We start from the raw sequence: 20,838 nt of genomic DNA, 5'->3' as shown, positions 1-20,838 counted from the left end.
GGGAAGAGCTCCACCAGAGGCATGGGTCATGATCACTGATCTGAAAGGGACTGGATACCTGAAAGTGAGGTTACCAGCCAATGGCTTTCACCAATCCACCTAGTCAGATCAGTCAATTCCATAACGAAGGATGCCATTTAGAATGATTTTTTTTTAAAGTGTGTTTATCTCGAGCCTCTGGTTTCAGAGTAGGATGAAGACGTTACTCACTGGGCTGTGTGTTGTCTCTGATCCAGTCCAGCAGCTGCTCCTGGGGTAGGTTGCTGAATTCTCCCATGATGCCCCACTGGGCCTGCAGGTTGGCCGCACCCTGCATGGCCATGATGGACAAGATGCCAAACACCATCACGTGGACTTGAACTTCTCCCCTATCCAGCCAAACAACTGACACAGACAGACAACACATGAGCATCACAGAGAACACTGGTCTGCAGTGTATCTGTGATGGAGGTCTCTAGTGGTAGTGGTGTTGTGAGCCATCTTTTGTAACGTTATGTACTCTGCGGTATCTGTGTGTGACAGTGCTAATTGTGTTGTGTGTGTTGAATCTCACCGAGTTGCGATGAGTCGTGTCATGTTGAGTCGTGTCGTGTGAGTCGTGTCGTGTTGAGTCGTGTCGTGTTGAGTCGTGTCATGTTGAGTCGTGTCGTGTTGAGTCGTGTCATGTTGAGTGTGTCGTGTTGAGTCGTGTCGTGTGAGTCGTGTTGAGTGGGTCAGTGCAGTGGTCGTGGTCATGTTGAGTGGCGTCGTGTCATGTTGAGTGCGTCGTTCATGTTGAGTGGGCGTCGTGTCATGTTGAGTGGCGTCGTGTCATGTTGAGTGGCGTCGTGTCATTGTCGTGTCATGTTGAATGGCGTCGTGTCATGTTGAATGGCGTCGTGTCAGTTGATGCGTCTGTCATGTTGAGTGGCGTCGTGTCATGTTGAGTGGCGTCGTGTCATGTTGAGTGGCGTCGTGTCATGTTGAGTGGCGTCGTGTCATGTTGAGTGCGTCGTGTCATGTTGATAAGTGGCGTCGTGTCATGTTGAGTGGCGTCGTGTCATGTGAGTGGGTCGTGTCATGTTGAATGGCGTCGGGGACTGACCTGTTTGGAGCAGATCAAGGAGGCCATGATGCACATGTGGGGCGTGAGGAAGAGCTTGAGACGCATGATGAGCATCGCCAGCACTGCAAACGCTATCAACTGTAGGCTATGGTACACCAGCTGACACCATGACAGAGAAAGAGAGATACATAGAGAGAAAGAGCCCAGGTAGAGAATGAGGGTTGAAGGCACAGGGAGAGAACAAGATTGGGGGAGGGATGGATGGAGGAAGCGAGAATAAATAAATGGTTAGAGCTAGAAGTGGTAATAAAGTGAGCAATTTAACTGGCAGGAGAAAAATTGCTCTGTATGCAGGTTATGAAAATCACTTAAACGATCATTACTATTGTAGCTGAAGCAGATGAACATTACCGCATTTAAGAAAAAAAAGAAGGCTTGAATCATATGGCGTGAGGAGACTCGGGCACGGTGTACACAGCAGTAACATTCAGGGAAATCAGGATGCTTGGCTTACCTCTCCTTTTGCCAACATTTCTGGGCTGTGAAAAATGTGAAAAAAGTTATGAGTTGTCAAAATGTTAAGTTGTGTTGTCTTTATAGGAATGAATGGGCAAAATGCACATGGAAGTTTGCCTTTTGACTTGTGCTGTTAAGAGGGTGAGTTTTACAACAGAGGACAGAGGGAAATAACTCACTGTTCATCGTCGTCATCGTCTTCAGGTTTGACAGAATACTTCTCTCCTTCCCTCAGGAACCTCACAACATCCTGGATGGTCTGCGCAGAGTAGGAGAAGGGACAAACAGTGTCACAAATTTTTAAAAAGACGAACCTCAGAAGGGATTAACGTTGACCAGGATGATTCCGCCTTCTATTATATGCAACAGTGAGCATACTCACAGCAAATAATTAACCATTTTCATTTCTACCAGTATCACTATTTAGAAGCCCTCCATTTCTTCACTAGCAAAGCAAGTCAAACAGAATCAAAATGGCACGTCATTTTTTATTATAATAATTCTTTACCCCTTTATCTCCCCAATTTCCTGATATCTAAATTGGTAGTTAGTCTTGTACAGTCTCGGAGAGGTAGGTCGAGAGCCACGTGTCCTCCGAAACACAACCCTGCCAAGCAGCACTGCTTCGCATAACCCAGAAGCCAGCCGCACCAATGTGTTGGAGGAAACTCCGTACAACTGGCGACCATGTCAGCGTGCATGCATCCGGCCCGCAACAAGGAGTCGCTAGAGCGCGATGAGACAAGGACATCCGGCCGGCCAAACCCTCCCCTAACCCGGATGTTGCTAGGACAATAGTGCGTTGCCTCAAGGGACTCCCGGTTGCCGCCGGCTGCGACATAGCCCGGGATCAAACCCGGATCTGAAGTGACGCCTCAAGCACTGCAGTGCTTTCGACCGCTGTGCCACTCGGGAGGCCCGCACTCGTCTTATTAATTCTGCATTTGACACACAATTAGATCAAAACTGACACATTTGGACACGCTCGAGGAGATCTCTTGATATTTTTTGGAACATAATTATCTTGCCGTTTGTCAAGCCTGCCTCAAATATGACAAATTGAGCTCAACAGGCATGTCAAAAGCAGAACGGGAGAAATGACATTTCAAGGATGCCTGCCTTGTTCTCTAACAGTGGATTGTGTGGAGTGCCTGGTGTATGGCACACAAATTAAGTCTTACCCGTCCTGCCTATGACAGCAAACCACCAGCATGTTGATGGGAAGCAGCAGTGTCTTGATGTAGCGCAGTGGGTCCTGAGAAGAGCAATGTTACACACGTCAGATCGACTGGAGAAAAACGGTTATTTCTGACACATACCACAAGCACGACCTTTACAAAATGAGCTGCCAAATGGGACGGCAGGCAGCCTAGTGGTTAGAGCGTTGGACTAGTAACGAAAGGTTTCAAGATCGAAATCCCCGAGCTGACAAGGTAAAAAATATGTCATTCTGCCCCTGAACAAGGCAGTTAACCCACTGTTCCTAGGCCGTCATTGAAAATAAGAATTTGTTCTTAACGACTTTCCTAGTTAAATAAAAGGTCAAATTTAAAAAAGACTATGAAAGGATGCCTTCTAACACTAGTGGCATGTTGCTATGCCAAATACGGCCAAGTGTCTTTCATACCTCAATTTCCATGAAGTCAAACTCAGCAGCACAGGTATACATCATGGTGTAAAAGTCCTTGTAGCTGGTAAACTTGGACTTTATTAAGCTACTGATGTGAGCCTGGAAGAGAAATTGTTGTAAAAGTAGCTGCAATTTCAAATACAGTTAGCATATTCCTATTTACTTTTTATTACTATCATACTTTTGAGTGATGGCTTGTTTCAAAATGCACAGTGATTCTTCCAGAAAAGGCACCAAAATGTAAGGCATTTTGTTTCAAAATGCACAGGGCTATTTTCAAAGACTTACATCATCAGAGGCTCCAAAGATGGCTGACAGCATGAACTTGAGAATGACCGTGGAGCAAACCCATACCAGGCCCTGCATGACCTGAGAGCAGACAGACAAGTCACCAGGAGACAGACGCAGTCTTCTTTTACTAACATTGTGGGGACACAATTGATTCCCATTCAAAATCATATTTTCCTAACCTAAACACTAATTTCTAACCCCTCTAGAAATATACTTTTTTCCTTGTGGGGACCGCGCAAAATGTCCCCAGTTTTTGATTGTTTACTATACTTGTTGGGACTTCTGGTCCCCACAAGTATAGTTAAACATGTCCACACACACACACCTCTTACCCATGTGATGAGGCCAGGTTTGAAGGCTCCTGCAAATTTGTCCCGCAGGCAATTATTCCCTGCAACCAGGAAGAACTGATTTCAACACCATACCATTTTCAACATCACACCATGCTTATTAACATAAAAGACATCCTCTACACATTGAAAGCATGAGGAGAGTGCTAGTCCAGCTCACCCAAATGGAAACCAGCGAGGAGGCGTAGAATGATGTCAGCAGCATGGAGTTTCCAAACATCAGAACAAAGCACACGGCAAGTGTGATTAACCCACTGTTCCTAGGCCGCCATTGAAAATAAGAATTTGTTCTTAACTGACTTGCCTAGTTAAATAAAGGTAAACTAAAAAAAAAATCTGCGGTATGTGTGTGGTGTCAGTGCTAAATGTGTTGTGATAATCTCGTCGTGTCGTGTCAGGGACTGACCTGTTTGGAGCAGATCAAGGAGGCCATGATGCACATGTGGGGCGTGAGGAAGAGCTTGAGACGCATGATGAGCATCGCCAGCACTGCAAACGCTATCAACTGTAGGCTATGGTACACCAGCTGACACCATGACAGAGAAAGAGAGATACATAGAGAGAAAGAGCCCAGGTAGAGAATGAGGGTTGAAGGGCACAGGGAGAGAACAAGATTGGGGGAGGGATGGATGGAGGAAGCGAGATAAATAAATGGTTAGAGCTAGAAGTGGTAATAAAGTGAGCAATTTAACTGGCAGGAGAAAATTGCCTCTGTATGCAGGTTATGAAAATCACTTAGACGATCATTACTATTGTAGCTGAAGCAGATGAACATTACCGCATTTAAGAAAAAAAAGAAGGCTTGAATCATATGGCGTGAGGAGACTCGGGCACGGTGTACACAGCAGTAACATTCAGGGAAATCAGGATGCTTGCTTACCTCTCCTTTTGCCAACATTTCTGGGCTGTGAAAAATGTGAAAAAAAGTTATGAGTTGTCAAAATGTTAAGTTGTGTTGTCTTTATAGGAATGAATGGGCAAAATGCACATGGAAGTTTGCCTTTTGACTTGTGCTGTTAAGAGGGTGAGTTTTACAACAGAGGACAGGGGAAATATACTCACTGTTCATCGTCGTCATCGTCTTCAGGTTTGACAGAATACTTCTCTCCTTCCCTCAGGAACCTCACAACATCCTGGATGGTCTGCGCAGAGTAGGAGAAGGGACAAACAGTGTCACAAATTTTTAAAAAGACGAACCTCAGAAGGGATATAACGTTGACCAGGATGATTCCGCCTTCTATTATATGCTAACAGTGAGCATACTCACAGCAAATAATTAACCATTTTCATTTCTACCAGTATCACTATTTAGAAGCCCTCCATTTCTTCACTAGCAAAGCAAGTCAAACAGAATCAAAATGGCACGTCATMTTTTATTATAATAATTCTTTACCCCTTTATCTCCCCAATTTCTTGATATCTAAATTGGTAGTTAGTCTTGTACAGTCTCGGGAGAGGTGAAGGTCGAGAGCCACGTGTCCTCCGAAACACAACCCTGCCAAGCAGCACTGCTTCGCATAACCCAGAAGCCAGCCGCACCAATGTGTTGGAGGAAACTCCGTACAACTGGCGACCATGTCAGCGTGCATGCATCCGGCCCGCAACAAGGAGTCGCTAGAGCGCGATGAGACAAGGACATCCGGCCGGCCAAACCCTCCCCTAACCCGGATGTTGCTAGGACAATAGTGCGTTGCCTCAAGGGACTCCCGGTTGCCGCCGGCTGCGACATAGCCCGGGATCAAACCCGGATCTGAAGTGACGCCTCAAGCACTGCAGTGCTTTCGACCGCTGTGCCACTCGGGAGGCCCGCACTCGTCTTATTAATTCTGCATTTGACACACAATTAGATCAAACTGACACATTTGGACACGCTCGAGGAGATTCTTGAATATTTTTGGAACATAATTATCTTGCCGTTTGTCAAGCCTGCCTCAAATATGACAAATTGAGCTCAACAGGCATGTCAAAAGCAGAACGGGAGAAATGACATTTCAAGGATGCCTGCCTTGTTCTCTAACAGTGGATTGTGTGGAGTGCCTGGTGTATGGCACACAAATTAAGTCTTACCCGTCCTGCTATGACAGCAACCACCAGCATGTTGATGGGAAGCAGCAGTGTCTTGATGTAGCGCAGTGGGGTCTGAGAAGAGCAATGTTACACACGTCAGATCGACTGGAGAAAAACGGTTATTTCTGACACATACCACACACGACCTTTACAAAATGAGCTGCCAAATGGGACGGCAGGCAGCCTAGTGGTTAGAGCGTTGGACTAGTAACCGAAAGGTTTCAAGATCGAATCCCCGAGCTGACAAGGTAAAAAATATGTCATTCTGCCCCTGAACAAGGCAGTTAACCCACTGTTCCTAGGCCGTCATTGAAAATAAGAATTTGTTCTTAACGGACTTTCCTAGTTAAATAAAAGGTCAAATTTAAAAAAGACTATGAAAGGATGCCTTCTAACACTAGTGGCATGTTGCTATGCCAAATACGGCCAAGTGTCTTTCATACCTCAATTTCCATGAAGTCAAACTCAGCAGCACAGGTATACATCATGGTGTCAAAGTCCTTGTAGCTGGTAAACTTGGACTTTATTAAGCTACTGATGTGAGCCTGGAAGAGAAATTGTTGTAAAAGTAGCTGCAATTTCAAATACAGTTAGCATATTCCTATTTACTTTTATTACTATCATACTTTTGAGTGATGGCTTGTTTCAAAATGCACAGTGATTCTTCCAGAAAAGGCACCAAAATGTAAGGCATTTTGTTTCAAATGCACAGGGCTATTTTCAAAGACTTACATCATCAGAGGCTCCAAAGATGGCTGACAGCATGAACTTGAGAATGACCGTGGAGACAACCCATACCAGGCCCTGCATGACCTGAGAGCAGACAGACAAGTCAACCAGGAGACAGACGCAGTCTTCTTTTACTAACATTGTGGGGACACACAAAATCCTGTCTCTTATACACATCTAGATGTGTATAAGAGACAGACTTGAGAATGACCGTGGAGACAACCCATACCAGGCCCTGCATGACCTGAGAGCAGACAGACAAGTCAACCAGGAGACAGACGCAGTCTTCTTTTACTAACATTGTGGGGACACAATTGATTCCCATTCAAAATCATATTTTCCCTAACCTAAACACTAATTCTAACCCCTCTAGAAATATACTTTTTTCCTTGTGGGGACCGGCAAAATGTCCCCAGTTTTTGATTGTTTACTATACTTGTTGGGACTTCTGGTCCCCACAAGTATAGTTAAACATGTCCACACACACACACCTCTTACCCATGTGATGAGGCCAGGTTTGAAGGCTCCTGCAAATTTGTCCCGCAGGGCAATTATTCCCTGCAACCAGGAAGGAACTGATTTCAACACCATACCATTTTCAACATCACACCATGCTTATTAACATAAAAGACATCCTCTACACATTGAAAGCATGAGGAGAGTGCTAGTCCAGCTCACCCAAATGGAGACCAGCGAGGAGGCGTAGAATGATGTCAGCAGCATGGAGTTTCCAAACATCAGAACAAAGCACACGGCAAGTGTGATCTGGAGATGGAGTGGGGCGGAAAGAAGTTGTGACATAGTCCGAGTCGATATTCACATAATAATAAGGAATTCCCCTTGACCACGCCTACAAATTGTGGAAAACAAACATTCTTTCCCATTGACCTCAAGTGCGAGAGACAACTTCGTCATAGATTTGTTATACAGAAAAAGAAATGCAGAAAACCTGCTGTGTTGTTCAATGTACATGTAACCAGGTCAAAAATCCAGACGGTTCGCAATGCTTCCACATAGGGAAATAGAGCATGCCAGAAGAGCCCTATGGCTTCAGGCTATTCGGTGTAGGACAGTGGAAATATGGGGACCCAGTGTCCAAGTAAGCTACAGTATGTGTGTGGAAAACATTATCACATTCAAAGACATTTAACTTGTTTAGTAGAGTCCGTTTGTAACTCCACTTACCCCAACGGAAAGCGTGAAGCTTTCAGTCACAGTCTTAATGCTACTACTTGAAGCTGTATAGTCCGTTATAGCCCGTTGTTTGTGTTGTTGGTCTTGGCTAGCTTAATGTTCTGGTAGCCGGTCGGTAGCACTCACGTGGCTATTAGCACCCTCATGAAAACGTGTATGAGGGAACTCTACAATATGTTTTTCTCAGTAGTGAGAACGCTCGGGAGCAGGCAATTTTGAAAAGTAATCTTTAGACACGTTGTACTTTTTTAAATGTAGTTTTGTAATTGACTAAAACAGGTTGACAACAAGGAAATTGCATTTGAAAAAGGTTACGTTTCAGCTGTGAGCCAATGGGGTAACCTAGGCAACCACAGGTTGTTTTCCCCCACAGGTGGGCAGGGCTGCAACATTCAATCTAATACCGACTGGGACTATCAAAAGAGTTGTGTGTGAAAGTATTATTTTTTATTAAATATTTTTTTATTTTTACTGTTGTCATGGCACATTGACACGCACACCAAACTTGTTACAGCCAAAGTGGGCTTAAAAATGCTATAAGTCGTCGAGGACACAAGCCTGTGTGTCCCCGTTTTCTTCACGCTGCCACTTCTTGCCAGGCGGATAAATTATTCACAGCCATATGTCCTTTCTTCTCTCCTCCTCCGACACAAATTTCCAGCATCATCTTAATACAAAGGGCCTCTTCTCTCCCCAGCACACTGACCCCAGCTCCCTACGCTAGCCACACTAACAGCCTGTGTTGCTTAGAGCATTAGGAGAACTGGAACTGTGGTGGAGAGGAGTAATGTAGCTACGGACCAAAACACACTCCTTGGCAGAACGCACAGCCCTGTTTTACGATGCACGCCCACAAGTACAGGTTAGTTAGGAACCAGAAAATACATTTACCATGTGTGTCACTAGGAGGGACTGCATTTTGGTGGGGCTGATGTATCCCAGGATGTACGAGGCAAAGAGCGAGGCCACCTGAAACAAGTAGTCAAGTTTAAACACAAGCAATAAGTAGTGTATACAACAACCTTGAAATGATTGCAATAAAGGGTGCATGCTTATTTTCGAGCACAACACATTGATGTTATAAGTACTTAGATTACCGTTTGTGGTAAAATCCCCATATATAAGGCTCTACTTAGCTAGCAGAGGGACACTTGCTAATGTAATCTAGCCAGACTGATAGCAAAGCTGTTGCTAAGCAAAGATGCCAGCAGATCCTGTTTGTGTGAGACTAACCTTAAACGCTTGTCTGCCTCCCCACCTCCTCTAGTCTTTTTCTCCATCTGTCTCACAAGCTCCCTCCTTTTTCACTGTCTGTTGCTCTTTTTTTGTTATCCTCTTCTCCATCTCTTACAATGTCCCTTTACCAGTTTACTCTTCTCATTTTCTCTCAATCTCTCTTTCTCCTTGCTCAGTCTCTTTCTCTATCTCTCACAGCCTCCCTTCTTCACTCTATCCCCATCTCTTCCTCACTCTGTCTTCCTCTTCTCCACTCCTCTCACAGCCTCCACCCTTCTCTATATTTATCTCTCCCTCTTTTTCTCTTACCTGGGTAAGCAGCACGAACTGGGCAAACTGCCAGGGCAGCATGAAGCACAAATTGGAGATGGCCAACGCCCACATGGCCTTTCTGCTGGGGTTGCGTGTCCTTTGGAGAGATAGATGTGGAAAAGGGCAGGAGGCAAGAGGTACGGAAATCCATTAACACAGGCACACACTGACACTCCCATTCAGGCTGCCTCTAGATAGAATGTATCAGCCGCCAAGCCCACTCACAGCTTTAGAAAACAAGTTAAAGGGGTTGAAGAGCAGACACTTTGACTCCAAGTGAATTAGAGTGAATACAAAATGTGATCAATGCGGGAACGGAACCAACAACCTTGGTATTGCCAACATCAAGCTTTACAAACCAGATATCTGGACCACAATGAATTGAGATCATAACAATTGCAGAGCTTTCCATATAATCTACATCAGTGGTTCTCCCATGGTTTTGCCTCGGGATCCAAATTGAACTAGGTTGTCTCAGTCACAACTCAATATTCGCACCGCGATAAAGAATCGCCAAATCCAATCTTGAAAAAAAAAAAGCTATGGTATATTGATAGTTAATGTAGCAATTATATAACAAGGGAACAACATTCACAACCACCTCTTTCATTGTCAATAATTACATTTTGCACGTATTCTTGATGAAGAATGTTAATAAAAAGTCACCTCACTGGCTTGAGAACACAAAAATCTACCAAAATAGTGCTGCTAATAGCTCTATATTGAAATATTGTGATTTAAGAAAAGGTGTTCCGGGATTAAATTATAAAAACATGTAAGTACATGATCATTTCTACACGCTATCTACCTGGTTTAAGTTCAGACTGGAGTATTTTTTAATACAAAAATAAATACAATTTACTCAGACAGCCGCAAACTATCAAAAACCTTCTACAACCAAAATTTGTTGGAGACGGCCAGRACTAGATGTCGACCGATTAATCAGCATGGCCGATTAATTAGAGCCGATTTCAAGTTTTCATAACAATCGGTAACCTGCATTTTTGGATGCCGATTATGGCTGATTACATTGTATTCCATGAGGAAACTGTGTGGCAGGCTGACCACCTGTTAGGCGAGTCTAGCAAGGAGCCAAGGTAAGTTGCTAGCTAGCATTAAACTTATCTTATAAAAATAAATCTATATTCACATAATCACTAGTTAACACATGGTCGATGATATTACTAGGTTAACTAGCTTGTCCTGCTTTGCATATAATTAATGCGGTCCCCGTTAACTTATCATCGAATCACAGCCTACTTCGCCAAACGGGGGGTGATTTAACAAATGCGCATTCACGAAAAAAGCACAATCGTTGCACGAATATGCCTAACCATAAACATCAATGCCTTTCTTAAAATCAATACACAGAAGTATATATTTTTTAAATATGCATATTTAGTTCAAATAAAATAATATTAGCAGGCAATATTAACTAGGGAAATTGTGTCACTTCTCTTGCGTTCATTGCACGCAGAGTCAGGGTATATGCAACAGTTTGGGCCGCCTGGCTCGTTGCGAACTAATTTGCCAGAATTTTACATAATTATGACATAACATTGAAGGTTGTGCAATGTAACAGCAATATTTTAGACTTAGGGTTGCCACCCGTTAGATAAAATACGGAACGGTTCCTGATTTCACTGAAAGAATAAATGCTTTGTTTTCGAAATGATAGTTTCCGGATTTGACCATATTAATGACCAAAGGCTCGTATTTCTGTGTTTATTATATTATAGTCTATGATTTGATAGAGCAGTCTGACTGAGCGGTGGTAGGCGGCAGCAGGCTCGTAAGCATTCATTCAAACTTTACTGCGTTGTCCCAGCAGCTCTTAGCAATGCTTAAAACACAGCGCTGTTTATGACTTCAAGCCTATCAACTCCTGAGATTAGGCTGGCAAAACTTAAGTGCCTACTAGAACATCCAATAGTCAAAGGTATATGAAATACAAATGGTATAGAGAAATAGTCGACGCGTCATAATTCCTATAATAACTACAACCTAAAACTTCTTAACTGGGAATATTGAACCACCGGCTTTCATATGTTCTCATGTTCTGAGCATGGAACTTAAATGTTAGCTTTTTTACATGGCACATATTGCACTTTTACGTTCTTCTCCAACACTGTGTTTTTGCATTATTTAAACCAAATTGAGCATGTTTCATTATTTTATTGTGTATATAATTAGTTAAAACAAAAGTGTTCATTCAGTATTGTTGTAATTGTCATTATTACAAAAATATATACAAATCGTCTGATTAACGGTATCCGTTTTTTTTGTCCTCTAATAATCGATATCGGTCTTGAAAAATCATAATCGGTCGACCTCTCCAGCACCAGTTAGAATCGCTGCTTTACATTACATATCACTACCACATGAGAGGCAGCCAGAGAGTATTGAAAAGAGAAGGAGAGAAAGGAAGGAGAAAGGAAAAGAGGGATGGTGAGTTACCGGAGGATGTGGGTGAGGAGTAACATCTGTAGGACCAGGAAGGGATAGGAGAAGCTCTCCCTCAGGGGCGGAGTCCACATGACCCGGGTGCTCTGAGACACAGAAAACACACACATACAAACAAACACAATCCTACTTTATTTTGCGACAACACTTGCTGCGTAGGAGGGGATTTTTCTGTACCGCTACGCAATCAATGACAACTGCGAAAAGCTATTTGTACATAAAAATGCATCCAGTAATCTCATCCAGTACATTTAGTTTTCATCCTACACCCCACACTGCACCAATGCTCCTATAATAATGATTCGGATACATTCACACTTCTGCGTGAAACCAGCACAGACTGAGAAGGTAAAGGAGACAAGTGGGTGGCGACTGGGGAGAGGAGAGTATGATTGAAATGTCAGTAATCGATTGGTGTGAATAATACAATAGAGCAACTACTCAGCCTGTCTGATACTGGCTGAGACAGATATCCTTTTGATGGCTGCCTGCATTGGTACATTTACATTACATTTAAGTCATTTAGCAGACGCTCTTATCCAGAGCGACTTACAAATTGGTGCATTCACCTTATGATATCCAGTGGAACAACCACTTTACAATAGTGCATCTAACTCTTTTAAGGGGGGGGGGGGTTAAGAGGATTACTTTATCCATCCTAGGTATTCCTTAAAGAGGTGGGGTTTCAGGTGTCTCCGGAAGGTGGTGATTGACTCCGCTGACCTGGCGTCGTGAGGGAGTTTGTTCCACCATTGGGGTGCCAGAGCAGCGAACAGTTTTGACTGGGCTGAGCGGGAACTGTACTTCCTCAGAGGTAGGGAGGCGAGCAGGGCCAGAGGTGGATGAACGCAGTGCCCTTGTTTGGGTGTAGGGCCTGATCAGAGCCTGAAGGTACGGAGGTGCCGTTCCCCTCACAGCTCCGTAGGCAAGCACCATGGTCTTATGGTTGTATCCATCCCCCATCTCCACCCTCATCAGTCTACCTCCACGGTTCTGTACGGTACAAACTCACCTCTCCATGGTTGAAGAAGAAACACAGCACCGTGACCATACCCCCGAGCCGACTGCCACTAGAGAGAGGAAGGGAGAAAATTCATCCTTTCTTATTTTAGCAGTCTTTGTTAGAACATTAAAGAGACAAAATGACTTTGAAGTCTTAATCTGAGCCCAACCGATGCAGAATCAAAGGAGGATAAAGGTTAAGTTACCTGAGGTAGGTCCCGTAGATGAAGAACAGACTCATCATCAGACCATTGAGGAGGAACACAAAGGTCACGTAGAAGTATGCAGGGTCACCCATACCTGACACACACAGACAGAGAGACTATTAGGATTGAGGCTGGCAATGGCAAGGARCTCGAATAGCCAAAGACCATAACTTCAAAACACTGATTCTCATGACCAGAGATTCTATTCAAATACTATATGCTATTCTATGGCCATGGCCTGAAGTCCTGGACAAAAATGAAAGTGAGAATATTGTTTGCTTGTTGTATTACTGTACCAAACAAATTAACTTACTTTCAGAAAATGTTAAGTCGACTGATGGAATGGCTCAAAATAAGATGCTTGAAAGCATGATGTAATATTGATTGATACCTGACACATGGCTCGCTCATAGTGAAAGACATAGGCCTAATYGAAACATTGAAGCCTTCAGTGAGTCGCCTTCTTAATGCTTTCCTGAAGTGGGAGGCTTTCTTTCATTTCACTACCATAGAACTGCTGAGGATAAAGGGCTATTCTGAGTCTGCTCTAATTTGCTGCGCACTCAGCTTGTGGAAACAGGAACAAAAGGCAGGCGGCACTTACATGTACAACAGCACCTTCAAACTACATAGAGAGAGTGCTTTCACATAATTCACACTTTAATAATTCACATTCACACCTTTAAACCTTTAATTAGAAAGAAGTGTAACTTGCGCCAGTCTTGGCTATATAACACTGAGAAGTACTATGCATATAACATGCTATGAAGTGCCAATGACAAATCAAGAGAACAGTTCAACAAGTAGAAAAGGGGAACAACCTCCCCCTTACAAAACACCTCCCCCTTATTCATAGATTTCATTGAAGTTGGCCCAGATACATGTGAAATGTGTTATGTGAAATAAGAAAACAAAGCTTTCCCTTTGTGCAGCAGCTTAATTAAAATGCAACGAAAGCAAGAAATAGCCTCACGGATTGCAATTATTCATAAGCTAAGCAACTGTATGGAATTCCTTTGAGAGACACAGACCTCTATTTTCCTGAAATTAACTGGTATTCAGTCAAACTTACACATTTGGAAAACCACAATTAAGAAAAATAACATTGATCCAGTGCAGTGGAATATATATATGTTGAAAWTAAAATCAAACAGATTGGCTTTGTGTCTTCAAGCAGTTCTCTCTACAGAGCGGAACACTGGTGTTATGCCAACTTTCAATTTCATATGCAGCAATAATGAGGTTTTTACAATTAATATTTCAGATGAACCACTGCAGCTGGGTGGCACAGGGATAACACTCATTTTCTTTATGATTTCCCATAGAGCTGGTTTGATTGCATCCGGCCTAGAGAGTTGTGTGTGTGTGTGTGTGTGTGTGTGTGTGTGTGTGTGTGTGTTCAGGTCCAAAAAGACTGCATTGGTACCTTCACAGCCGTCCACTGCAGCCATACCCTCTCCTCTATTGATGGACCAACACATCTTGGTGGGGAGTCCAAAGAATTCCATTATATCTGTGTAGATTCTGTACCAGCTGGCCAAGACCACCTAGAGAGCAGTGGAGGAAGGATTTCAGCATGAAGACCCTCAACAAAGTCTGTTGTCCAATCAAATGCCAAGGATGTCCATTTCCACAAATGTTACCTCTGGATAGAGATTGAACCTCTTCAGTGTGTTTATAACCAGTGGGTACTCTGTAAGCCGATCATTCATGACCAGATAAAGACCGTTGAGAAAGGTTGGGGCCTCAATGATGGTCTTGAAGTAGGAGTAGTATAAGCCCTAGAACAGGATCATATAACAATTGGATTCAATTCTAACACAAAAGCCCTTATCAGGTATTGGCTCATGGCCTYCTACAGAAACAAGCCTAAGATTTTGCAAGACACAGTWWCACACACACACATAGAATAGGTCATCATTATTTCATTCGTTTCGTCTTTCAACAACACAAGACTTACCATTTCTGTCCGAAATGCCATTTCCTTTTCCAGTCCTGACAGATGTGAGAAGTGTCTGTCATTTTCAAAGAGGCGTGAGAGATGGTACCTACAGAAACAACAAATAGGCTTTAGGACATCTAGCTAACTAGCCAACGTTAGTTATCTACAATCAATGTACACAGGAAACATTCAAGACTTTGAAGTGCATGTCAGTGACCTGAAATGTTGTTAGACTGAGGTTAGTTACTTAACTTACCAATGTAAATACCCAGCCAGAGCAGCTATAAAGAAAATACAGAGAAACGTTAATGATATTAAGAAAGTTGTGGGGTTTAATCATTGTTCTAATATTAGTTAGCCAGCTAGTTAATAATATAATTACCGTTAGCTAACTACAGTAACGTTAAATTGGCTATCATCATTTGCTAGCCACCAATGACCAGCAACCTCAGTAACGTTAGCTGTCGTCGTGGTTGTGCTGTTTGAGCTAGCGCTAGCTAACGTAAGCTGTCTAGCTACGTTAGCAACATCGTTACAGTACTGGTAACGTTAGCTAACTAACTAGCTAGCTACAGTATATGTGTTGTGTGACACTTACCAAGAACCAGAGTGATTCCGAGTTTCACAAAAGCAGACGGAGTAAGGCCAAGCTTACTTCTGATGAATGAAAACCCAGGAAATAGTCCATTCRTATTGTGAAGCAAGCTGTTGAAAGGGGTGCCTTTMCCTGCTCGTCTACTTTTCCKMYTGCCTGGCGATACAAYCGGACTCCTGTCTCTGTCGTCGACGTTGGGCTGCGGCGGTTGATCCTTCACGTTTTGTTTTCTAGTTTTTACGACCATGTTTTCATAATCGTAAATCTTCGGCTGTGAAATACGTTTTGTAGAAYTAACTGGATGGGTACCTTCTATCCACCGCRCAGGGTCTACACCTAGCTACCTGAGTGATGATGTGTTCACTGCACAAATCTTTGAAATGTTCGCCCCCAACTGGAGTTAATACAGACTGCATGCGTTAGTAGCCATGGTAACACACATACATGTATGTCAGTTGGTAGCTAGAACGCTTCAGTTCAAAATTTTGTTTTTCTAACGTAAATATAATCCTAATGCGACAGTGGCACATGTCAGCAGAATCCCCCCTCTCTGTCTCGGTCTCTCTCTGTCKATTTCAATTCATTTTACGGGTTTATTGGCATGGGAAACATATGTTAACATTGCCAAAGTAAGTGAAGTAGATAATAAACAAAAGTTAAATAAACAATACAAATTAACAGTAAACATTACACTCACAGAAGTTCCAAAGGAATAAAGGAATTTCAAATGTCATATTATGTCTATATACAGTGTTGTAACGATGTGCAAATAGTTAAAGTACAAAAGGGAAAATAAATAAACATAAATATGGGTTGTATTTACAATGGTGTTTGTTCTTCACTGGTTGCCCTTTTCTGTGGCAACAGGTCACAAATCTTGCTGCTGTGATGGCACACTGTGGTATTTCACCCAGTAGATATCAGAGTTTGTTTTMGGGTTTGTTTTCGAATTCTTTGTGGATCTGTGTAATTTCCCTCTGATCTGRGTAATCTGAGGGAAATATGTGTCTCTAATATGGTCATACATTTGGCAGGAGGTTAGAAGGTGCAGCTCAGTTTCCACCTCATTTTGTGGGCAGTGTGCACATAGCCGGCCTTCTCTTGAGAGCCAGGTGGCCTTTCTCAGTAGCAAGGCTATGCTCACAGAGTCTGTACCTAGTCAAAGCTTTCCTTAAATTTGGCTCAGTCACAGTGGTCAGGTATTCTMCTGCTGTGTACTTTCTGTTTAGGGCCAAATAGCATTCTAGTTTGCTCTGTTGTTTTTTWWAAATTATTTCCAATGTGTCAAATAACTATCTTTTTGTTTTCTCATGATTTTGTTGAGTCTAATTGTGTTGCTGTTCTGGGGCTCTGTGGGGTCTGTTTGTGTTTGTGAACAGAGCCCCAGGATATTTCCCTGTGAATTATGAATGTAAAGCATAGGTTTACATTTGCATTACTCATGCCACTACATTTTCCAGAAATTGACAAACTACAGTAATGGCATCCCTTCACCAGCAAGGCAATGCTTGCTGGTTTACACTTGTCTTGGTTTTAACCACTAGGTGTCCCTACAGTTTCAGGTATGAATTGAGAACGTTCATGTGTGCCACTAAACTAGCCAAAATGGCATTCCATTTATTACACATGTACTGTCTGACCTGATAATTTATTCCTAATGGCCTCTGTATCTCACACAAGTAGCTGACTACAAAACTATATACACTACTACTTTATGAGAGTTTAATGGACACATGTAGTATTAAATCATTTGTGCTACTTTTGTGTTACCTTTTTGTTATCGCTCTTTCAAGTTTTTTAATTTGAATAAATCTGATGTAGTGATCACAATGGTTCAATTATGGTTAATTAAATGTATTTATTTCATTATAAGTCTTCAGATTAATCTTGGACTGATCAAGATGCCTTCCTCTAGATACAAAATGTTCTTGGTTGAAGGTTATCAGATAAAATAACTGACCAATAATGTGCAGAACTATATTTGCTGTCATACCAGAGATACCACKTTTATGCCAGGTGACCAGATTAACTGTGTATCTTTAGAGCCASTCTGRGGCCGCGYCAACCCTCGAGGACAGAGAKATGGTTYCCAAAGCTGCAGCGGAGMGGAGTAAMGGTGGCTGGTCACACAGACAGGAACATCAAGAAAGATGATCTGATCTCATCTGTTTGGCTTGGAAAGGGACAGAGAGCACTAGAGGGAAAAGCTGCCTTCTYGTGATGACATCATGACAGCTTCTCACCATCTCCACAAACAAACACGTCGGCTTGGTGCGCTCTTTCTCGGCGGGGGCGGTGGCTGGTGGGTGAGTGGGACGAGAGGATGAGGGGCAGGAGGGAAGCGCTCTGTTTATTTTCCCTGGTGTTCTCCGTRGTGTTGGCCCTGGGACTCAGGAGCCTCCTGCTTTCTCTGGGAAACATGGCTGAGGAAGAGAGAGGAGTGAGGACCCCGACCGGCCCACACAGAGGCCTGCCTGGTACAGGTGCAGAATGAGGGAATGTTGTTCTGATGCTGACAGGCTATCAGGGTGCTGAGCCTCAGAGTATTCTAATGTCCTTCAARGTAAGCAAGCCTCAGAATGTTGTCCTACATTCTTAGAAAGGGTTCCAAAAGGGTTCTTAGAACTCTCTAGAGAGCAAGCAATGTATCAAAAAGTTTAAACAAGAGTACATGGACTATGTGGACCTCAATGGCATAAAATGTACCTTTTAGGGTTTAGCCTTATTGGCCCATGGAACAACTGAATAAACTCTGGATAACAATATCAGCACAATAACAGTGAATACACATAGGCTAATAGATATATTTAGATAAGAGATAACGTCCCGAACCCATTCCAACACCCTATCACTGACCTCCACATACACGTGACAGGATGCTTATTGTTACTCCACCTTGGAACAGTTTTCTTTGGAGCACCTCAGTTTCTTACATCACCAGTCTGCCCCAGTCCTCTCCCTTGCCTGGCCAAAGCCACGCCTTCACAGACGCATGTATATATCACATGATACCCTAACTAAGGCCCCTACATGCCAAGCTTTCAACATTGCACCCAAATCCCTTTTCCGCCTCCCCTATCCCAATGCCAAGCTCAGGGTGGCATTTCTTGGGCCCCTGATTGATTCATGGGTGCCAGACTGAGCCTAAATACAATAACAGGGGCAGAGTGCCCATCAGGACTCAGAAACAGGGGCGTGGGTTGGGGGTGGGGGGACTGGGGGGATGGGACGAGTCATTGAAAACTGCTCTGCTGTTAGCTCAGCTTGCGGCCACACTGAGGGAATTTGTTTTTTTACCAAACAGAGCGCTGCAGCAGCGCCCGCTGGCCTGGGCTGGCTGGAAGGAGGGCGAGTGGGGGTAGAGGTGGACAGGGAGCAGGCGTTTTGGTGGTGCGGGCAGGACAGCTCGGTGCAGTGTAGTGTGGCTGATGACACCTCCTATTGACTGTCCCGGGGTAATTGAAGCCAGCCGCCCCCGGCCCGGCCGCCCAATGCCGAGGCTAAATGCCGTGCTGGGAAGAGGAAGGGCGTTTGGGTCTCCGTTTCTCGGAATTGTTGGCCATCTTGGTTTTACAAATAATTGTCCCATTGGAGTCTTTCATGAGAATTTTAGAGTTTCATGCTACCATGTCATCTTTTTAGCTTTTTCCCTTCTCCACAACAGTCCGGCTCCCTAGATTAAATGATAGCAGGGCTGGTTTTGGTTGGTCCAGTAGGTAAGCACACAGTCGGCAGTCTGAAGTGTGAATCTGGGACCAGTGTTTATGTATTGAGCTTTCAGAGCACTGAAGCTCTCCCAAGTCTCCACTACACAAACATCTACCATATGGAGCAGCCAGAGAACTGAGGGAGGCATCTGGGCCAAGGCAGCCCATGGGTGCCAAAGTAACCACGGGACAGTGGGAAGAGATCTGTGATCACAAGCAGTGTGTGCGTGTGTCAGTCTGTGGCATCTAAAAAAAAATAGCTTTTAGAGGTTTCTATAGTGACATCTTGACAGTCAAATTATTAAATATAATACACAACATATTATAGGATTACATATGTCATTTCAGCAGTGCAAGTTCGCAACCCGTTTACTTAGTCACTAGTTACAGGACTAAACCATAAAATGTATTGCATGCTGTGCGTGTGGTGAGACAGAATTTCAGAGGAAATTCAACTGGCTCCCTGTTTCCGTGACATGTTTATTACTGACAAGAAACACATGCTGTCAATGATCACTTATTCTTTGGGTATCAGTTATCTCAACATTACGCCTCATTAGTATTCTCTGGAAACCAATTCAATTAGGCTCTTACAGGGGCTGGGCCGCAACACAGCATCAATCTGAATGAGAGGGAGCGGCTGTCAAATCAGTGCATGGGTGTGTGGTGTGTGTGTGTAGAGGTAGGGGTGTCGTGGGGTTGTCGTCACAGAACTCTGTCACTCACCCAAGGGGAGGAGAGAGGAGGGGTTTAGGGTGAATGGGTGGTCTGAAGGGAGAGGACGGTGCGTAGGTCCAGAGTTTGTCTATGATCCCCTGAAGAAAAGGGATTTCTTATTGCTCGGCTTTTGTATGTTGACCACTTTGTTGACCACTTTTGAAAGCTTCAACTACTGCTGTCCATTCCAGCCTTTACAACGTTCCAGTCCTGATCTCTGTCTCTTACTGCATGTGAACAAAACCTGACTTTAGAGTGCAGAAAGCAAACAAACCAGGTTTGAAGCCAATCGGTTACAAGAGCTCAGCTGGTCCTGTGGTTGTTCATGGCAGCTTGTGGCATGTAACAGTCACACCGTTCAGGCTGACTACGGAGCCCTTGCCCTCGTCTTAATCCTGGTAAATACCACTGGCAACCTCAACCTCCATGTTTCGTATTCCCTCTTTCCTAGGACAAAGCACTAGCCTGCCTCACCTGCATGGTTGCTGATGGAGAGATAACAGGAGTGATAATAAATGACACACTATATATCAGCCTAAAAGAAGAGGTATCAGCCTTTAGCCCAGAAAACATTAAGGTCACTGTGCTCTCATGAAGCAAGTGAGGCCACAGTGGAGGTCTATGAGACAGTCATTAGACATGTCATTGTAAAGTTCTATGTTACTCCATCTACAACTATAACATTTTCCGACAAGATAGAACTGCCAAAAGGGCGAAAGGTGGAATCTACTGCAGAGATAGCCTGCAGAGTTCTGTCATACTATCCAGGTCTGTGCCCAACAAAATCAAGCTTCTACTTTTAAAAATCACCTTTCCAGAAACAAGTTCTCACCGTT

The 20,838-nt window shown here is 43.6% G+C and overlaps 1 protein-coding gene across 1 annotated transcript in view; it reads right to left on the bottom strand.

Annotated features, from left to right (window-relative positions):
• Positions 1–15,952, bottom strand: part of LOC111965086 (protein C-mannosyl-transferase DPY19L1-like) — a 17,337-nt gene extending 1,385 nt beyond the window's left edge. Inside the window, 20 exon segments of the mRNA XM_023989077.2 lie at positions 211–354; positions 357–384; positions 4,239–4,358; positions 4,713–4,737; positions 4,895–4,974; positions 5,900–5,971; positions 6,343–6,444; positions 6,632–6,712; positions 7,127–7,186; positions 7,307–7,393; positions 8,714–8,791; positions 9,368–9,467; positions 11,828–11,919; positions 12,846–12,903; positions 13,042–13,135; positions 14,468–14,588; positions 14,685–14,822; positions 15,002–15,089; positions 15,240–15,264; positions 15,582–15,952. Coding sequence (XP_023844845.1) covers positions 211–354; positions 357–384; positions 4,239–4,358; positions 4,713–4,737; positions 4,895–4,974; positions 5,900–5,971; positions 6,343–6,444; positions 6,632–6,712; positions 7,127–7,186; positions 7,307–7,393; positions 8,714–8,791; positions 9,368–9,467; positions 11,828–11,919; positions 12,846–12,903; positions 13,042–13,135; positions 14,468–14,588; positions 14,685–14,822; positions 15,002–15,089; positions 15,240–15,264; positions 15,582–15,825 — 1,837 coding nt within the window. The 5' untranslated portion in view covers positions 15,826–15,952.
• Positions 15,953–20,838: the final 4,886 nt, after the last annotated feature.

Source organism: Salvelinus sp. IW2-2015, linkage group LG6.1 (assembly GCF_002910315.2).
Source record: "Salvelinus sp. IW2-2015 linkage group LG6.1, ASM291031v2, whole genome shotgun sequence".
NCBI classification, from domain to species: Eukaryota; Metazoa; Chordata; class Actinopteri; order Salmoniformes; family Salmonidae; genus Salvelinus; species Salvelinus sp. IW2-2015.
This window is presented reverse-complemented; position numbering and strand designations above follow the sequence as displayed.